General features: G+C 37.8%; 1 protein-coding gene across 1 annotated transcript; it reads right to left on the bottom strand.

Annotated features, from left to right (window-relative positions):
* Nucleotides 1-1546: 1546 nt before the first annotated feature.
* On the bottom strand, nucleotides 1547-19511 carry LOC139154427 (vomeronasal type-2 receptor 26-like). Its single transcript, XM_070729020.1, has 6 exons — nucleotides 19300-19511; nucleotides 15840-16131; nucleotides 12108-12983; nucleotides 6717-6944; nucleotides 3402-3528; nucleotides 1547-2445 (listed from the first exon to the last, which is right to left on the bottom strand). The coding sequence occupies exons 1-6, from the start codon at nucleotides 19509-19511 to the stop codon at nucleotides 1547-1549; spliced, it is 2634 nt and encodes an 877-aa protein (XP_070585121.1).
* Nucleotides 19512-20074: the final 563 nt, after the last annotated feature.

Raw genomic sequence — 20074 nt, 5'->3', positions numbered from 1 at the left:
TCTATCTAAAATCCAATTAATATGTTTAAAGTTTAGTTGTAAATGACAATGTGGTAAATATTCCAAATGTAATATACTTAATCTCCAATAAATATTGACTATATTATAAATAGATATCCTTAAAATATCATGTGTTCAATATAATCTATACAATAATTAATTATATTAATACAACTGTAGATATATATTTTAAATAAGAAGTTTAAATAAGAAGTTAATAGTATAAATGTTATAATCTATAGAGAAGAGGGAATAGAAGAAAAAAGAAAAGAAAGCAATTTTGCATAAATGTGCAATATTATCACATCAATCAACAATTTAACTATTAATTATTCAAAAACAAGCTCTGTACCACTTCTCCAATTGTATAAATATTAAACTTCAAGGTTATTCCAAGTTTGTAATGTTACTGTCTCATTTCCAGCTCCGTCTCCATCAGACCTTTTGCTTAGTCATTACTACCAGTATTCTGCTCCTTCATTTTTTATCCTCACTTCCTAATCTCTTAACTTTCACTCGTGGACTCTGGATTGTTTTGGACTTTCACCTTCAGTTGGTCCTGAGATTAGGTTTGTGTCTACTACACTGCATTCTCTCTTCTCTCAATTAACTTATTCATCCTTAGTTGTCTCGACTCGGGCAGTCTCTAAGCTCCCTGGTGTTTTTTCCAGTTTAAATCACCTCCATCTGGCCTCTACCTGGATCACTGGCTGTCTAACTACATGTTCCACCCTCATCTTTTTTTCCCAGGCATTGTTCACCATCTCTCTCCATACCATATCTCTCACACACTCGCTGTCAATCTCACCTTCTATCCAAGTCCTTCTTTTTATTTTTTCTCTCTATTGCCAATTGTTCTTCTAGTTTCTTGCTTTTCTCTCACAATCACAGCTAGGTTTCCCCTGGAGCTTCTTTCTTTGCCAAAATTTTTGAAACCACTCATTTTGACAGTTCTGTCCACAATGAATATAGGATGCCCATACTGTTTGAGTCAGGCATAGACTGCTTACATAATTCTTCTACCAATACTCTTGTGACTAGTTACGGCTTAGGATTTACCATGTCAAAATAACATGACAGAATGTTTTCACACCAGATTAAAGAAGGTGCCCTTCATTCCAGTGGGTTGTTGCTCTCCACCTCTCTGTTTCTCAGGATGCCCCTGTGTTTCACAAAATCCAACAAATTTTTTGTGCCTCAAAAAGTTTCCAAGCACAAAGAAAAGCAGAATCAAATGGCAGGTATCATCCTTCTCCCTCTGCACTTCCCCAATGTCACCACTGGAGGTCCTAGTCTGTTTTTTTTCCTAATGTCTGTCATGGTAGTGACTGTGTTGTTTTCTTATTACTATTCTAAAACCCAATGAAGAAATTTAATTAAATCATATGGAAAATTGTTTGATGAAAAATTAATATATCCTATTTTCTCCCCAAACACACAATCCATAAAGAATTCTAAAGGGAAAGACAAAGTCAATCAAAGAACATATACACACATATAAACACACACATAAATTGCTTGTTCAAAATTCAATCTTGTTCTTTTTCTATTTTTTATGTATTAAATGCGCTCTAGTGTTGAGTTCAGGCCTCAGTATAATTATATAGATTTTGGGGGTGAAGATGCATCCCAGTAAACCAACACCAGAAGACAGGATAGAGAAGATCTCCACAGCCACCATGTACTTTCCTTTGGTGCTCAGATAAGTGGGGACAAAGGTCAACCAAACACTGCAAAAAACCAACATGCTGAATGTAATGAACTTGGCTTCATTGAAACTATCTGGTAACTTCCTGGCTAGGAATGCTACAGTGAAGCTGAGAAGAGCCAAGAGGCCCATGTAGCCCAAAACACAGTAAAACATGATGATGGAGCCTTCATGGCATTCAACTATTATTTCTCCAAAGATTGTTTCCATGTCCAAATTGGGAAATGGAGGAGAGGTACTCAACCAACCAACACAAATAATTACTTGAATGAAGGAGCAAAACCAGATAATAGAATAGGCAAATTTTTGTCCTACCCACTTGTGGAAAAGGCTTCCTGGCTTTGAGGCTAGGAATGCTACAACAACAGTGATAGTTTTGGCTAATATAGAAGAAATTGCAATAGAAAAGATGATGCCAAATGCTGTTTGTCGGAGGAGGCAGGTTGCCTTATTGGGCTGTCCAATGAACAGAAGTGAGCAGAGGAAACAGAGAAAGAGGGAAACAAGTAGAAGGTAGGTAATGTTGCGATTGTTGGCTTTGACAATGGGAGTGTCCTGTTGTTTAATGAAAATCGCAAGGACAAGAACTGTGGAGAAGGAAAAGAGAAGAGACAGAGACATTATAGTAATGCCCAGTGGTTCTTCAAAGGAGAGGAAATTCATTGCCTTTGGAATGCACTCATCATGCGCTTGGTTTGGAAATTGATCCTTTGGACATCTGTCACAATTCTCCTTATCTGGAAAAAAAGAGAAATGAGTTTTTGAACAGAATCAAAGTTTTCCCAAGTTTCAGAATTGATTCCAGGATCTCCCTCCAAAGTATTTTCTAAAAAATTTGTAACTCTTGGGACAGTTTTTTGCAACCCTCTGCCAGTGAAAATGAAGCTTGGGAGGGCTGAGGGCACGTGCTCTGTTATTGCTGGCAGAGGCACTGCAGGTCAGTCATTTGCTTTTTCTAGAGTGGTCCCATTGGCCAGATCGAAAGCACCCCACAGGTGGATCTATCCCCCAGGCCTTGAGTTTGACACCCCTGACCTACATGAAAGAAATGAATACTGAGAAGAAAAACTATTTAGATTTTTGTACATCATAATTGATGATTTGAGTGAACTAGATTGAGTAGCATTTCTGAGCAAGAGAAGAGCATGCCACATTTTCTAACCAATTGCCATCTTGTGGGAAAAAAAAGGAGAAGCTTTAGATCTGGAAAATAGTCAGAATCACTAGGGGATAGGAGAATGGGAAGTGTCCCAGGGGTAAAATGCTCCCAATTCACTCATGCCTGTCAGTCGTCAGAGAACTGGTCATGAAGGCAGTTTGAGGCTCTGCCCATCTACCTGCAGGCCGCCATTTTAGTTATTTTACCCTCTGCGCATGCACAAAGCATTCTGTGAATGTGCAGAGGGTAAAAGAACCCAAATGGCAGCATCCAGGTGGCCTGAGCCTCACATTGCCTTTGCGACTGGCTCTTTGATGACCGACAGGCATAAGCAAACTGGGAGAAGTGTCCTATTTCATGACTGATTGCTTTATGTGAGGTGCCCTGTTATTTCACTTTGATTCCACCTTCTTTTCCCCTAACTTGAAATGTATCAATAAAGCAAGCAAATAATATTGAAGAGATTCTTGTTATCTGGGATACAGGCTACAGAAATTAACTTTTAGGCATAGGTCCATAGTGATGCTATCTTACCTATTTGTCTGGATATCATATTTTCAGGACACAGAGCACAAGCATAGCAGCAAAATTTCTCCCCTTCGATCTTGTTCTTTATTTTTCCAAGAGGACATGGCTCATTACATAATGAGAGAGGTGGTAGCTATCCCAAAATAAATAAAAAGAGGTCAGTATTTTTTGTGTGTGTCAAAGCCAATGTACAAAAACAAGACTGTTGACAGTCAGTCCTACCATAAAACACACAAGTTAACCTTGGAAAGGTTGCTGAAACCAGGAACATAATTGAAGTTGTATTTCTTTTTTTAAAAAAAATATTAAAGAATATATAATACAAAAAAGCACATACAAATATATACACAAAAAAAAGTTAGAGAGATACCTTGCTCTATCTTTCTTTCCTTATTATGTTTTATAAATAAACAATAAAATATTCAGTTTGCGGTTTTCCATATTGATATTTCTCATGCTCTCCTAAATTAACTGTATATTTCTTAAGAACTAAAAAGAATACAAATATATGAAAGCTATATCTTTCAATTCAAGGACTGTAACATCTCAAAAAACAAATATATATATTTGTATCCCAGATAACAAGAATATATCTACAATATATATATATATATATATATATATATATATATATATATATATATATATATATATATATATATATATTTGTTTTCGTAGATTTTCACGGGTACAGGTATTTTCACGGGAAGAAACCTGAATATACCAAGACTGTCATATATATATATATATATATGTAGATTGTTCTGAAAATTGTTACGAAAACAAATATATATATATATATATATATATATATATATATATATATATATATGTGTGTGTGTGTGTGTGTGTGTGTGTGTGTGTGTGTGTGTGTGTGTGTGTGTAGATTGTTCTGAGTTCGGGTTTTGCCCAGTGTAATATTTTGAGTGTCTATGCGATGTTTCGGTGAAATCACATTCACCATCATCAGGCTGAAGTTTTAAGCTTCGTGCTGTTGTAAATATGTAAATATTCCATATTTACAACAGCACGAAGCTTAAAACTTCAGCCTGATGATGGTGAATGTGATTTCACCAAAACGTCGCATAGACACTCAAAATATTACATGGGGCAAATTTTAATGTGTGCACTAGTAGGTATAGAATCCTTTTTCCAGTTTTGAGCATAACAATTTTTTGCGACAGTAGTCAGATGTATAATTAGGCATTTATCATCTTTTTTAATATTCATATTGATCATTCCCAATATGAGTGTTTCTGTTTCAAATTTAATTTCTATTGCAGTAATTTATTTTATCCATTTCCATATTTTTTTCCATATTTGTTTGCTTTTTAAATAACCCATAGAACATAAGGGGGGAGAAATAAGGAAACTAAAAAATAATGGTGGGTTAAGCATGCTAAAACAGTGAAGAAAAACATTTGGGAACTAGGAGGATTTTTTTTCTTGGAAGATTTAAAAGAAGATGTGGTTTTGGAATGATGCCCTATTTTAAAAGGAAAAAAATGTTGATACTTGAACTGGAAGCTGTCTCTGCTTTACTATAATTGATATTGCATATACTGGATTTATAAACATAAAATAATGAAATTAAGCATAGAATAATAAAGAGGGTATAACTTTTCCCTTTGTTGGACAAAAAACACAGATTAAACTTTATTGTAAAAATGACACCAACTGGAAATAAAGATGTGGAAAGCATACCCCAGGATATTAAGACTATTGTAAATAAGCAGCATGTGAGTATGAAAGAAATACTTCAAGTTATGGATTGTATAGAACTAAAACTGGAAAATATAATGGAAAAAATAACAAATACTGTTCAGACTAATGAGGAAAATATGGAGAACCATGGAAGAATGAAAGAAACAGAGGAACCAAGAAATAAGCAACAAGAAAGAAAAATACAACAAAAGGAGGATTGAAACACAGAGGGAGAAAAAGGTAACAGAGCAAAAGGGGAGGATCTCTGGTAAAGGAAAGATAAGCAAGGAAAAGAAAGCTAGAAGGGGAAATAAAGAAAAAAACTAGAAAAAAGGAAAGCAATATTAAACAAGGGAAAAAGAGAGGAAAGAAAGATAGCGACTATAGCAAAAAAATGAAGTTAAAGATAGAAATTAGAGAGCTAAAAGAAATATGAGTGAGACAACCAAAAAAGAAAATGAAAAGCTGATTAAAACATTGGAGCAGGGTAAAAGAGAAGGGATAAAATAAAAATAAAAATGTGTATGTTTAATTAGTAGTAATATTTTCGAATATAAGCTTGATAATAGAAAATATGAAGATTGAAAATATGTAACTTTTAAATATGTTTTGTATGAAGAAAAGAAAACTAATACATTTGAAGATAAGTTTGAAGATAAAAAACATGTGAAAATGAAGTTACATGTGTTGGGATATGAATAAATTGCTTACTATAATAAGGATAACATATATATATATATGAATAACAGGTAGAAATGAAGTTATAAAATAAGAAGAAAAGATGAAGATTGAAAATCAGAAGAAAATATAATGTGGAATAGGTAAAATACTTTTTGAATATAAGTCTGATAATAGAAATTATGAATGTAACATAAGTAACTTAAATATGTTTTGTATGGAAAAAAAGGAAAGTAATATCTTTGAATATAGGTTTGATGATAGAAAATTAATTTACTAGTATTATATGAGTGAGGAAACAATGTTCATTGTAATAAAGATTATATATATATGAATAATATATTGAAATGAAATTATAAAATAATTTAAGAAAAGATGAAGATTGAAAAATAGAAGAAAATATAAAGATTGAAATATGTAATTCTGAAATAATAATAATAATAGTATTATTATTATTATTATTATTATTATTATTATTATTATTATTATTTAGTCTTGTATGCCACCCCTCTCCAGAGACCCAGGAGGCTCAAAAAATACAGTACAAAATATATTTTGAAATGTATTTGCATGGGATGTAGTAGATTACTAATGATTAGTAATGATGTGGAAAAGACAATAAAGAAATTATAAAACGATCAGCCAGTTGCTTGGAACAGCTCCCATCCTACAGCAATACCTTCAACATCTTCAAACCACGAGAAATCTCTGGCAGCATTAGTTATATCATCGAAATTTGACCACGTATGAGATTGATTGGAATGTATTTGGGGCTGATAAGTTAGCTGTTATCAATGGTCTAAAGCTATGGACAATTCTGGAAGTTGAAATCCACATGTCTTAAATTTGCCAAGTTTGGGAACCACTGGTATAAAGAAAAGGCTAGATGTGAGAAAAGGAGCATATACAAAATTGTTCTTTTAGTCCATAATATTGTACCTGAGTGAATCCATGATGCCACCTGATTTTATCTTGATGAATGAAGAAGGTTTTTCCTGCAGGAGCTTGTGGATCTAGTTCTCCAACTGGGATGTTGATATAAGAGTTGTTTGGGAATGTAATCAAATTTACAATGTCAAATCCAGCATCTAGTGCTCCATCTTCATTTAATTTAATTTCATCTCCAGCATTGTTGTTGAAGGAAATTCTCTGCAGAAATGAGTGTATCTTGCAGAAGAAATCGTAATTGTTTTAGAGAAACCAATATGCTTCCTAATGGCCTGACACAATACTTTCTTTTTAAAATTTGGAGCTTTTGCTCACCATGAATAAAAAGTATGGAGGATTGAAGCAGTTTAATTGTTATAATTGGACCATATTCCACATTCAATGTTAAAATATATTTTGGTTATTTTTTGGGGGGGGACATTATATAGAAAGTTGGAAATAGTAAGAAGAAGCAATAAGAAGAATACAGTATTGACTTGAACTAGTCAAAGAGAGAACCAAGCAGAAAATAGAACTAAGGACAAATTTCCTAACCATTTGAACAATTACTTAGGGGAACGACTTGCCTCCAGATGTAATGGATGCTCCAACACTGGAGGTTTTTAAAGAAGAGATTGGGCAACAATTATCTTACTTCAGGGTACAAATATATATGTAGTTTCTAAAACCATTATGTTTATAGTCAGGGCTGTTCAGATGAGAATACGTATTATAGAACATATTGGGGTGGCATGCAAAGGAGATGAATTCACTTAAGAATATTTTATATCAGTACCTTACATTTGTTTAATATAATCCTTTGCATGAGCTATATTCTCATGTTTTACTACTCAATTTTAGCATATTATACTGCATTTTAACTTATTTATCCAAATTCCCTTTATTTTATCCAATTTTATTGTATTTTAACCAGTCACAGTTTTATGACGACTGATGTGTTCCCTTTTTTTGCTTTGATATGGTCGATTGCCTAATCAAATAAAGTTGATTGTTGTTGTTGGGCAACCATTTATCTAAGCAGTGTGTTGGACTAGAAAAACTCCAAAGAAGATCTTCACACTCTCTTAGTCTTTTATTCTGTTATTTATGCAGAGAAATAGCCAGGCAGAAGAATTATTATTATTATTTATTAGATTTGTATGCCGCCCCTCTCCGTAGACTCGGGGCGGCTCACAGCATACAATAAAACAATTCATGACAAATCTAATAGATTTTTTAAAAATAATTTAAAACCCCCATTATTAAACCAGACATACACACAGACATACAATACATAAATTGCATAGGCCCGGGCACTGTTCACTGTAAGCTGCACGCGTACGCACGCACGCAGCCCAAAATACCCCCCGCACACCCTTTTCCACGGGCATTGGACCAGAGCACCTCCAGAACCGCCTCCTACCACATGAATCCCAGCAACCGATAAGGTTCCACAGAGTTGGCCTTCTCTGGGTCCCATAAACTAAAAAATGTCGTTTGGCAGGCCCCAGGGGAAGAGCCTTCTCTGTGGCGGCCCTGGCCCTCTGGAACCAACTCCCCCGGAGATTAGAACTGCCCTCACCGTCCCTGTCTTTCATAAACTACTCAAGACTCACTTATACCGCCAGGCATGGGGGAGTTGAGACACCTTTCCCCCAGGCTTTTTTATACTTTGTTTTATGTTTGGTATGAATGTGCTGTTTGGTTTTTTTAAAATAATGATAGGGTTTTATATGTTTTTTAATATTAGATTTGTTCCAATACTATATTGTTTTTATTACTGTTGTGAGCCGCCCCGAGTCTTCGGAGAGGGGCGGCATGCAAATCTAATAAATAATAATAATAATAAAAAATAAATAAATAGAAGGGGGGAGAGGACCAACCCCTGAGGTACCCCACAAGGGTGAGACCTAGAGGTCGACCTCTGACCCCCCACTAACACCGACTGCGACCGACCAGTGAGGTCGGAGGAGAATCACTGAAGAACAGTGCCTCCCACTCCCAACCCCTCCAGCCGGCGCAGAAGGATACCATGGTTGATGGTATCAAAAGCTGCTGAGAGGTCAAGAAACACCAGGACAGAGGATAAACCCCTGTCCTGGGCCCGCCAGAGATCAACCATCAATGCGACCAAAGCAGTTTCTGTGCTGTAGCCAGGCCTGAATCCTGACCGCTGAGGGCCTAGATAATCAGCTTCTTCCAAGGGCCGTTGGAATTGGAGTGCCACCACCTTCTCAACAACCTTCCCCATAAAGGGAAGGTTGGAGACTGGCCGATAGTTGTTAAGAATGGCTGGGTCCAGGGAAAGCTTTTTGGGGAGGGGGTGCACAAGTGCCTCCTTGTAGGGATCCAGAAAGGACCCCCTCCCCAAAGAAGCGTTGACAATCTCCTGGACCCAGCTCCGTATCACCTCCCTGCTGGTGGAGACCAGCCAGGAGGGACACGGATCCAGTAAGCAGGTGACAGAACTCACAGCTCCAATGGCCTTGTCCACTTCATCAAATGTCACCAGATCAAACTCTTCCCAGACAGATGGACAAGTACGGGCCCCAGTCACCTCGACTGACTCATTGTCAGTTGACTCTGTTATCCAATTGGAGTCAAGGTCTGCCCGGATCCGAGCGTTAAAGACCAGTTGAGTTGGTGTCAAAAGAAGGAAAAGCTGAGATATGCAGGCAAAGGACAATATCTTCAGTGGATCAACATTTCTAATTCCACTCAGTGAAGCAGTGATGTGCTGGTGTCTGGAGGCTGTTAGGGTTTGGATGAGTGTTAACAGACTCAGACTCAAACCTGACAAGAGGGAGTGGCCATGGGTTCTGCCTCCCAAGGACATTCTCCTCTGTCCATCCATTACTCTGGGGGGAGGATTCTGACCTCCTCATAGAGGGTACGCAACATGGGCATCCTCCTCGATCCACAGCTAACTTTAAATCATCATCTTTCAGCTATGGTGAGAGGGGCGTTTGCCCAGATTTACCTTGTGCAACTGCGGCCCTATTTGGACAAGGAGTCTCTGCTCACAGTTGCTCATGCCCTTATCACCTCGAGGATCGACTACTGCAATGCTCTCTACATGTTACTACCTCTGAAGAGTGTTCGGAAACTTCAAATTGTGCAAAATGCAGCTGCGAGAGCAGTCTCTAGGCATGCCCATATTTCTCCAACACTCTGCGGACTGCATTGGTTGCCAATTGGTTTCCGGACACAATACGATCTATAAATTGCAAAAATTATATACTGTAATGTAACTTAAAATTAATGGTATCCTTTTTTCTGTACACGTGATTGGAGAAGAAAAATAAAACAAAAATTTACACACACCCCCAAAAAAAGATCTATAAAGCCCTACATGGCATCAGGCCAGATTACTTGCGGGACCGCTTTATGAGTTCCAGTGACTGATTAGGTCCCATAGAGTTGGCCTTCTCCAGGTAACATCAGCCAGACAATGTGGCTTGGTAGGGCCTAGGGGAAGAATCATCCCCCTGGAGATTCACACTGCTCACACACTTCTTGCCTTCCGTAAGAGTCTTAAGACTCATCTATGTAGCAAGGCTTGGGGCAATTAGGTCTCAGCCCTCTGGCCAACGAAATGAGATATATTTTGTATCATTGAAATGGTATGATTATTTTTAAATATTGGATTTTTAGATTGTAATTTTAGATTTAATTAGATTTGCCGTTGTATTATATTGTTACATTATATGCCTTTAGCTGTCCCGAGTCCTCAGAGAAGGCCGGCATACAAATCTAATGAATGAATGAATGAATGAATGAATGAATGAATAAATAAATAAATAAATAAATAAATAATGTATGAATGTTGAATTAAGATGAACATGATCTTTAGATAGCTGACCTACAATGATCAGTAGACTCTTTGTCATGCCCCCATCTAGGGATGGGCCAAGCCCTGGAATGGTGGGAAAGTAGCTCCATTACTGCCGGGCTTGCACACATACACCGTGCACATGCAACTGGCCCAATTCTGGTAAAAATTACTAGTTTTTTGCTTCTGCACATGTGCGGAAGCAAAGAAACCAGCACTTTTTGCCCAAATCTCGCTGCCGGAAGGACGTCTACATGGGATTTCAGCTGCTGCACATGCATAGCAGCCAAAGCTCACTATGGCACCTAAAGCGGCAGCATGGCCTGTTCGCTGCTCTCACAGGGCGATGGCACCCCGAACGAGTCATGGCCTTTGGGAGCAGCAGCACTGTGCTCCTGAAGGCCCTGACTTGCTCGGGGCACCATCACTGTATCGAGAGATGCCTACGGCATGAGAGATAATAGAGCAAGTTGTGCAGCTGGGTCTCCGGGTCACCCGGCCTCCCCCCCATGCCCCATGCCATCTTCTCGGCACAGTGAGGGAGAAGCCATTATGCAAGCACCAAAGTGAAAGGTAAGGCAGCTGGTGGAGCACTCGGGTAGGTTGTAGCAGAGCCGCTACTCATGGCAGGGCAGACGGCGGCTGGGCAAATGGACCAGGCAGGTGGTGGGGATAACTCACCTGATTTTTGCTGTTTTCAGCTTTTTTGCTTATGCAAATTCGTGGAAGCAAAAAAAGCCAGAAATTGTGCGTCCTCACACAAATTTAGCTTCTGCACATGTGCAGAAGCTGAATCCCATGCCATGCATGTGTGCACATGCTGCAGATGCTCCCAGCCCATTCCGGTGGCACCAGGAATGGTGGCCCATCATTTCCCCCATCAGACCGTGTGGAGGAGGATGAGCTGAAACAAGAACTGACAATGAGTAGCTCTCTTGGCCTTGGAGAAAACTGGGGAATGGAAGAGTCAGTCCAGGCAAGATTGTTTGGAATTAGCAAGGCCTCAAGGCAGGGAAGAGCAGATATCAGCCAAGGAGCATAGACCAGCCCCTTCTGATGCAAGGGCTTGGACAGTGCAGAGGAAGCGGGTTCAGCTCAGATAGAGGAGGCCACCCATGAGGATAGTGCCCAGCTTCACTAGGCTGGGGAATGGGAAATAAGGAGATTATATGGGGAGGGGCATTTGTCGGGAACAAACACTGACCTCCTGGTGTGTTTTGTGCCGATGTTTGAACTTGCCAAGATCCTTGTATTCCTTTGTGGTATTTTGGACTGAGTATCTTGTTTCTTTTGCTCCCTGAACTCTTTCTTTGTTCTTGTTTTGCTAGATAAATTTGGGATTTATTGCCATGCAGCATTGAAGCAGACAGTCCTGGACTGGACTAATTGCTCCAGAGGCTCTTTGAATTTTATTTGGGGGAGATTTGGAGCACTAAAAGGGTTGGTTTGAACTGCCAGCTGTATGTGTTATCTCTGTGCTATGCTCCATGTTGTCACAGTCTTAAGTCCTGGCACTCTGTTTTAACCATGGAGAATCTTTAGAAAGAGAAGTGAGAAGGAGGAAATCTTACCTGCCAGGCTTCTACAATTTTTGGTCGTATTTGATCCATGTACTTTTGTATATTTTGATGTGTCCTAAATGCATGAGCAGCATGTAAGGCTTGAGCCACAGCATAGGCAGCATTATAGATACTGTAACTATGACTAATCATGCTGATTTCAAAGAAGGGTGCTGGAAGGTCCTCCAGTCTTTCTTCTCCAGTACATTCCCCATCTTCAGGAGCATCTTTATTTGGTATTGAGCAGCTAAAAGCTTGGATCCAAAAATCTCTTATAAAGCCATCCTGATTTGTCCCAGAGGGAGTGATAGCCTGTACATATTGATGGAAACCTGGAAGTTCTTTTTTGGCAATTGAGATGGAAATTGCTCCATGAAACCTTTGCAAATCAATCTCCCTTTGGAAGGTATGTAGCGTGAAATCATTTTGTGCCATTGTGATCCACACTCTTTGTAGGGAATGTTTCTGTACAGTATCAAGAGCTGTTGGAAGAAAATTTGAAGTCACTAGTATAACAGAGACCAGCCACATAAAGACTGTATATTCTCCATGTAGAATAACTACATTTGCTGTTTTCTCTGTGAATACATTAATGTGACTTACAATTCGGTCAATCATGTCCAATAATTCATAAAAATTGAAATTTCTGTCAATTCTTTCAGTGAATTCGGAGCAGATTTTGTTTTGTGAGAACATGGGTTCCATAATTTGTATGAAATGTTCTCCATGTTTGTCATCTGTAATGACGAATCCTACCCATTTCCATCCAAAGTACAGGAGGAGCTGGACTAAACCGTCATACTGGAGATTTTCATTGGGGGCCATGCGATAAAAAGGGGGAAAACGAGATTCATCAGTCGCTACCAATTGAAATGAGCCATACGAAATCTAAAGAAAAGAGGAATAAAAAAAGGAAAAGGAGAGGAATATTAAAGTAAGTGAATGTATCAATTGATGCATTCCATTTTTATGGATTTTTAATCACTTTATTTTTCACAATGTGGATATTTTATATTTTAATTTAGTTTAGAGATACAGTCTACTTACCTATCTATTACATCACATCACATCACATCATATATTCATGTCATATCATGCCATATATCATGTCTGTCTGTCTGTCTGTCTGTCTGTCTGTCTGTCTGTCTGTCTGTCTCTATCTATCTATCTATCTATCTATCTATCTATCTATCATCTACCATATTTTTCAGTGAATAAGATGCTGGGCAGGTGAGGTGGGGGCATGCAGCAGCAGTTGAGGAGAAGTGAGCGGGCATCCCATCGGCTCTCTGTGCACCTAGCTGAGTGAGAAGGACTGCAAGGCAGCCCTCATTGTCCACCAGAAGAGGGCTTGCCTCCATCAGCCTCCACCCAATCTTCTGCCTACAGGGTGCCTTTGGGGGGTCACAGCGAGGCAGGTGAGGTGGGGGTGCATGACAGCAGCTGAGAAACAGGCGGGTGTCCCCTAAGTGCTCTGCAGACCCTAAAACTGTCTGCTTTGGACAGGCGTTTTGGCTTGTCTGCTCAAAAAGGCTTTGGAGAAAGCCAGAGGGAAAGAGAAGGGAGGGAAGTGTGTGTGTGTGTGTGTGTGTGTGTGTGAGAGAGATAAGATGGGGAAGCACCTTCTGCGAGAGACCAGCATCTGGTCCTGAAGGACATTTTCCCTACATTCATCTCTCACGGGAAAGCCTTGTCCCAACTGGGGGGCGGTGCCCGGGTTAACATCCTAGAGGGGTGGTGTGTGTGTGTGTGGTCTTTGGGTGGATCCACCCCTTTACTTTCTCTTCCCCCCTCCACAAAAGCACAAACTGGGCTTTCAGGTTTTAGCAAACCAAGAAAGAAATCTGGGTAGGTGGCTGGGGGTAGGTGGGTGGAGTGTCACCAGTCATCTCTCATGACTGGTGAAGGACTTCTAGGAGTTGAAGTCCACTAGTTTTAAAACTGTCAAGTTTGAAGACCCCTGAGTTAGGGGTTAAAAGTGCAAGGGTCTTCAAACCTGGTAAGATTAAGGCTTGTGAGCTTCAACTCCCATTCCTAAGGTAGCATGACTGGTGGAGAAATTCTGGGAGTTAAAGTCTGCAAGCTTGAAGCCCTTGAAGCTGTCAAATTTGAAGTTTGTAAAAAGTGTATATGGTTTTAAAAAGTATACATGGTTGTAAAAAGTATTCTGTTGCACTGGTATTTTATTAAACAATATATTACTACACCATTTGGTTCAGAATACTTTTTTCCTTGTTTTCCTCCTCTAAAATCTGAGTGCGTCTTATATACCAGTGCGGTTTATACACCGAAAAATACGGTATCTATCTATCTATCTATCTATCTATCTATCTATCTATCTATCTATCTATCTATCTACCTACCTACCTACCTACCTACCTACCTACCTACCCACCCTCTCACCCATCTACCTAAGTATGTATGTATGTATTTACGTACGTATCCATCTACAGTATCTATCAAGCAATATGGCGAAAGCAGAATTACTTAAACTCATTTTTTGCACCTGTCTTTACACTAAGGGGAAAAACAGCCCAACCTAACAAAAAACATCACCATAAAAAACAGATTAGGATCACAAATTAAACTGTGGGGGGGAATTCAGTGAGCGGCTGCCCACTTTAGATGAGTTAAAATCACCAGGACCAGATGGATTACACCCCAATGTTTTCAAGAAACTGGCAGATGTGATCTCAGAACCATTGTATTACATTTTTCAAAGACCCTAGAGCACTGGGGAATTACCAGACGACTTATAAAGAACTGATGCAGTTCCCATCTTCAAAATAGAAAAAAATAGATCCAGGAAACTACAGATCTCTCAACCTGTCCTCCACATCTGTCAATATTGTGGAAAAGATAATTAAGCACGAATCAGTGAACAGCTAGAGGCAAACAAAGTAATAATCAAAATCCAACATGGATTTTTAAAAATGCCCAAAATTCGAGGCTGAATTAACAGAGGGATAGAATCAAGATTATGTGAAGTGTTAATATTAGTTTATAATGCCTTTGTAAGGCAACACTTGCAATATTGCATTTGGTTTTGATTGCTATGATGTGAAAAGATGTTGAGAATCTAGGAAGAGTGCACAGAAGAGAGTAAAGATGATTAGGGGACTGGAGGCTAAAATATAAAGAAAGAAAGAAGTTTCTAAGAAGACATTGGACAACCATTTATCTGAAATGGTGTTGGGTTTCCTGCCTAAGCAATGAGTTGGACTAGAAAATCTCCAAGGTTCCCTAAAACTCTTCTCTTCTTTCTCTTCTCTTCTCTTCCATTCCACGCCACTCCACGCCACTCCATTCCATTCCATTCCATTCCATTTTCCGCTCTTTTTCTCATACAATAGCTAAAGTAATCAAGATTTTAAATTCATTCTAGGTCAACATTTTTTCATCAGTTGTCCTCCACATTTTAAAATATTAAAACAACATGCTTGTGTAAATTATGCTTAAAATATACCGATTGAAATCAGTGAGGAAGTTAATGGTAGCCTCAATAATCATGAAGATTCAAACAAATATGCTCTAAAATTGTCTAAGAGTGGATTCATATTACAACTTCTACAGCCATATACACAAATGAAACTTAAACAAACTCTATATATTATACTACATCTATATCTACATGTTTTCACAAATAAACCGTGAAATTGCTCTGTGATGCAAAAATCAAGAGCTGATAAATTTTGTGATAGTAGTAATGCTACAATTCTATCCATCCTAATCTATGGCTCTAACCTGTGGAATCTTGAAAAGCTGCAAAATTTCTGCCATGCGTATGGAAGTTTCAGGGCTCATCCCTCCAATGATTCCCACAATTTTCTTTTCAGTCCCACAAATATAGTTGGGGACTATTTTATGCAACTTAAAAAGAAAATCCAGAGTAGTACGATAGGTCATTTGAGAATCAGAGTAGCTGTCATAGATGTGGAATCCAAGAGTGATGTTGGGCAAGATGTGAGGATCCTTGTTGATCTCTTTCACAGCAAACACTAAAGCCAAAATGTGTTGGTAGAACTTTGTCACCACACTGCAAATAAAGCGACTTATTTCAAAAGAGAATTTTACTATGCATTATGCCACCAGAGCATAATTGCAACATTGCACTGCGAACCAGAGCGTACAAAACATTTGTTAGACCAATTCTGGAATACAGCTCACCAGTCTGGAATGTACATTGGATATCAGACGTTAATACATTCAAGAGAGTCCAGAAATATTTCACCAGAAGAGTTCTTCACTCCTCTGCTCGCAACAGAATTCCTACTTCACCTTTAACCACAGCAATACATGAACACTTACTAGATTCAAACTAGATGTAAACTGCCCTAAACTCGACTGCAGAAAATACTTCAGCAATAGAGTGATCTATTGGAATGCAATGCACTACCTGATTTATTCCCCAAACCCCAAAAAGTTTAACCTTAGATTGTCTATATTTGACCTCTACCTGTTTCTAAGAGGTCTGGTGTGTGTGTGTGTGCATAGGTGTACCACTGTGCCTACCATCCCTATCGTACTGTCCTTTTTACTCATGTTATGTTTGACAAACAAACAAACAAATAACAGAAGAGAAAGGAATAGAACAGAATAGAACAACCGAGTGGAAAGGAACTTTGGTGTTCTTCTATTCCAATTCACTGTCAAGCAGGAAATCTACACCATTTCAGACAAATTATTGTTCAATTTCTTCTTAAAAACCTCCAGTATTGAAGCACCCAAAACTTCTGGAGACAAATTGTTTCACTGACTAATTTTTCTGACTATCAAGAAATTTCTCCTTAGTACTTGTTTGATTCTCTCCACTGCTTCTTTTTCTGTCTTCAGATATTTTGGAGAATTGGTTGGGCCCCCGTTCTCACTGGCAGTCCCTTAGATATTGGAACATTACTGTCATGTTATTCCCAGACCTTCTTTTCACTAAAAAAGATATCGAGCAAGGAAATGAAAACATGAAATATCTTTCATGTTTTGCTTTCATCTACTGACCTTGAGTTGTGTACACTAGAGATATTTTGATATTTTCACAATTTGTTTCTTAACATTCAAGATTCATATATTCACAACTAAAATATATATGTATAATTAAAAATATTTAGGAGTTACTTAAACTGGGATAGATCATGCAAGTTAAAAGAAGGCTCTTCTACATTGCAGAGTACAAAGTATTGAGCTATCTCAGATTAATAGGAGGAAGTATGAAAGACTTTAAAGAAGGATTCTATTTCTGAAATATCTGAATAATTGTTAGGTAAATGAGGACTACAGAAGGATTCCTATTTTTCCTGTCCTTTAAAAAGAGAGATTATTCTCATTTTACATCTCCATGCAGGTTTTAGTCCTCTGTAAACTTTAATCTATTGTCATTTTATTATAATAAGGTCTTCATAATCTGATCAACGGATTCACACTGTATATCGGACATTAATACAATTGAGTGAGCCCAGACATAATTCACAAGAAAAATACTCCATTCCTCTTTTCAAAGTATAACCCCTTATGCCACTAGGCTTGAAATTTTGGGCTTGGACAATGCCGCCTATGGTCTGACCTAAGCATAGTACACATAATTGTCTGCTACAATATCTTCCCAGTCAATGACTATGTCAGCTTCAACCTCAACAATACACAGGCAAACAATAGATACAAACTCAAAGTTAACTGCTCCAAACACGATTACAGAAAATAGGACTTCAGCAACAGAGTGGTCAATGCTTGGAATGCTCTACCTGACTCTGTTGTTACATCCTCAAAGCCCTGCAGCTTCAACTTTCTATCATGGATTCCATCCCATTCCCAAGAGGTTGGTAAGGGTGTGTACATAAGCACATCAGCTTGCCTATCATCCCTGCTCTACTGTACTATTTATTTGTATTCATTCCTTGTTTGTGTCCATGTGTCTACCTGTTATCTAATACTGTACATGATTGACAAACTAAAATAGAAATAAAATAATGGCATTGAGTGTGGTAAAAATTAAATATTTTACTGTTTGAAACAACACAAAACATTGGATTGTAGAAGAAGTGCCTCGAACTTTGAAGTGAAAAAAAAAAGGAAATTGGTTGATTTTTTTTCATGAGAATCTGAGTTAAATGGAAGAAATAAATGGGTAAATATTCCAAGGTGTGTGTGTGTGTGTGTGTGTGTGTGTGTGAGTGATGAGGAAATTAAAGCTGAAGAACATAGCCATATATTTAGAAATTCATGTTTCCTTCCATAGTAAACTATTTCTCCTCTAATAATGTAAGATTGTGAGTAAAGAAAAAAAGATATAGGTGAATTGAAAGGACAAAAATACTCAGAATACAATGATATATGGACAAAATAGACTAAAAAATAAAAAGACTTAAGAGACAATGTGGGAAATAGATGTAAACTCTATAAATAGGAATAGGCAATGTATAAATAATGTAAACTTAATAACAATGTATGCATATGCAAGATGTAGATCTGTATAGAAATGTTATGATGCTTAGAATTGTAAAATTAATAAAGAAATAAAAAAAGATTGTGAGTAGAGAAGCCCATATCTCTATTATTGTTGTGAACGTTTGTGTTTGAGCTTTGGATTGCTCTTTCAAAGTTCATAAAGCTGCTCTGTGATCTTTCTGAAATAGGAGAGGTGGAACTCAAACATCTAATCCAGTGTTTCTCAATGATGTTGTCACAGGGGGTCTACAAAAACTTTAAATCTTGAGTTAAGTCTTAGGGCTTCGAGGCCATGATCCATGGTGTTTAAAAGAGATCCATGGTGAAGAAAAGATTGAAAACAATGATCTAATCAATATATTAAAAAAAGAAAGAAATGGAGATGTAGAATTAGTGTTGCCCTAAAGTTTTGAAAATTATTATTTTTATTGCCAGGTCAATGTATTGCTGGTTTAATGGTCTAAAGAAAAGTTGACATATTTAATATATTTAATATAGAGCCTTTTATGTTATGATGAATTAGTGCCTTTTTTCTCCAAGTGGGAAGAGGCTCTAATTCTCAATGAAGTTGATTGTCCTTTGATTAAGTTAGAAAATAAGATGTTGAATTAACAAAACATTTCTATTTATCAAGCCTTTGTAAAAGATTTGCCCATCATACATTTATATTCTTTAACACACAATGATATAATCTTTCTGATTTACAGAGATAGAAACAAGGGAGCAGGATTAGATTAGAATCAGTTGTGAGAGGGTGATTTCTTACAAAGGGATGTTGACCGACTCCTCAGATGGATGTCTATTGAAAATAATTTGGGGGAATATGTAGTGAACATGAGACATCAATCCCCCAATTAAAATTTCTCCTTCTTGGTACCACTCCTGTGGAATTTGAATGGCTTCATCTCCAGTGCACTTAAGAGTCTGTATTTTCCTAGACAATTCTGGAAGCACCAATATGGCAATAACACCCAACATTCCTTTTCATTTGGTCTTTCTTATATTCCTGTTGCCTGAAGTCCTGATTCAAATATAATTAATATTATCAATAGTAGAAAAACTGCTAGTTATAGAGAGAGATCTCTTAAGAATCTGTCATGCTTCGATTATGGATGTGATCCCTTTTCTTAATCCTCACTTATGTCTGGATGTTCTTGATCTGAATATCTGATTGTAAGACAATATATTTTCTTGGTCATCCAGCTGTGATGTTTTAGAAGAATTTCAATGATGTTATACAGATCTTCCAATATGGTTGTCCTGGTATCTCTCACAGAGGACTAAACTTGGAGGCTGAGAGAATGGAGGAAGTTCCACTTATTGAAATTTAGTAGAAACTGTCAGATATGGAAATAATCAGTAATCTAATAATATTAGCAGGACATCCAGAAGGAACATACATTTATACTATGGGCAGGAAATGTTACAAAATCCAATTTAGGGCACCTTTTTTCTTATTGACCCTATAATGGTTGGGGAACACTTCAACCAATTTTGGCCCTCATTTGTGAATCATATATTGAAGATTTTAATCTATTCTT

This window comes from Erythrolamprus reginae, chromosome Z, assembly GCF_031021105.1.
Source record: "Erythrolamprus reginae isolate rEryReg1 chromosome Z, rEryReg1.hap1, whole genome shotgun sequence".
In the NCBI taxonomy this organism is placed as follows: domain Eukaryota; kingdom Metazoa; phylum Chordata; class Lepidosauria; order Squamata; family Dipsadidae; genus Erythrolamprus; species Erythrolamprus reginae.
The sequence above is the reverse complement of the archived record's forward strand: the minus strand, read 5'-3'. Positions and strand labels throughout refer to the sequence as shown.

What these genes read in the sequence shown, in the direction of transcription:
- LOC139154427 (XM_070729020.1), bottom strand. Translation starts at nt 19,511, where the DNA reads ATGTTGGGTGTTATTGCCATATTGGTGCTTCCAGAATTGTCTAGGAAA. An exon ending in GAGTCGGTCAACATCCCTTT is followed by an intron (nt 16,132 to 19,299) that starts GTAAGAAATCAC and finishes CTTTATTTGCAG; the next exon opens with TGTGGTGACAAAGTTCTACC. An exon ending in AAATTGTAGAAGCCTGGCAG is followed by an intron (nt 6,945 to 12,107) that starts GTAAGATTTCCT and finishes TTCTTCTGCAAG; the next exon opens with ATACACTCATTTCTGCAGAG.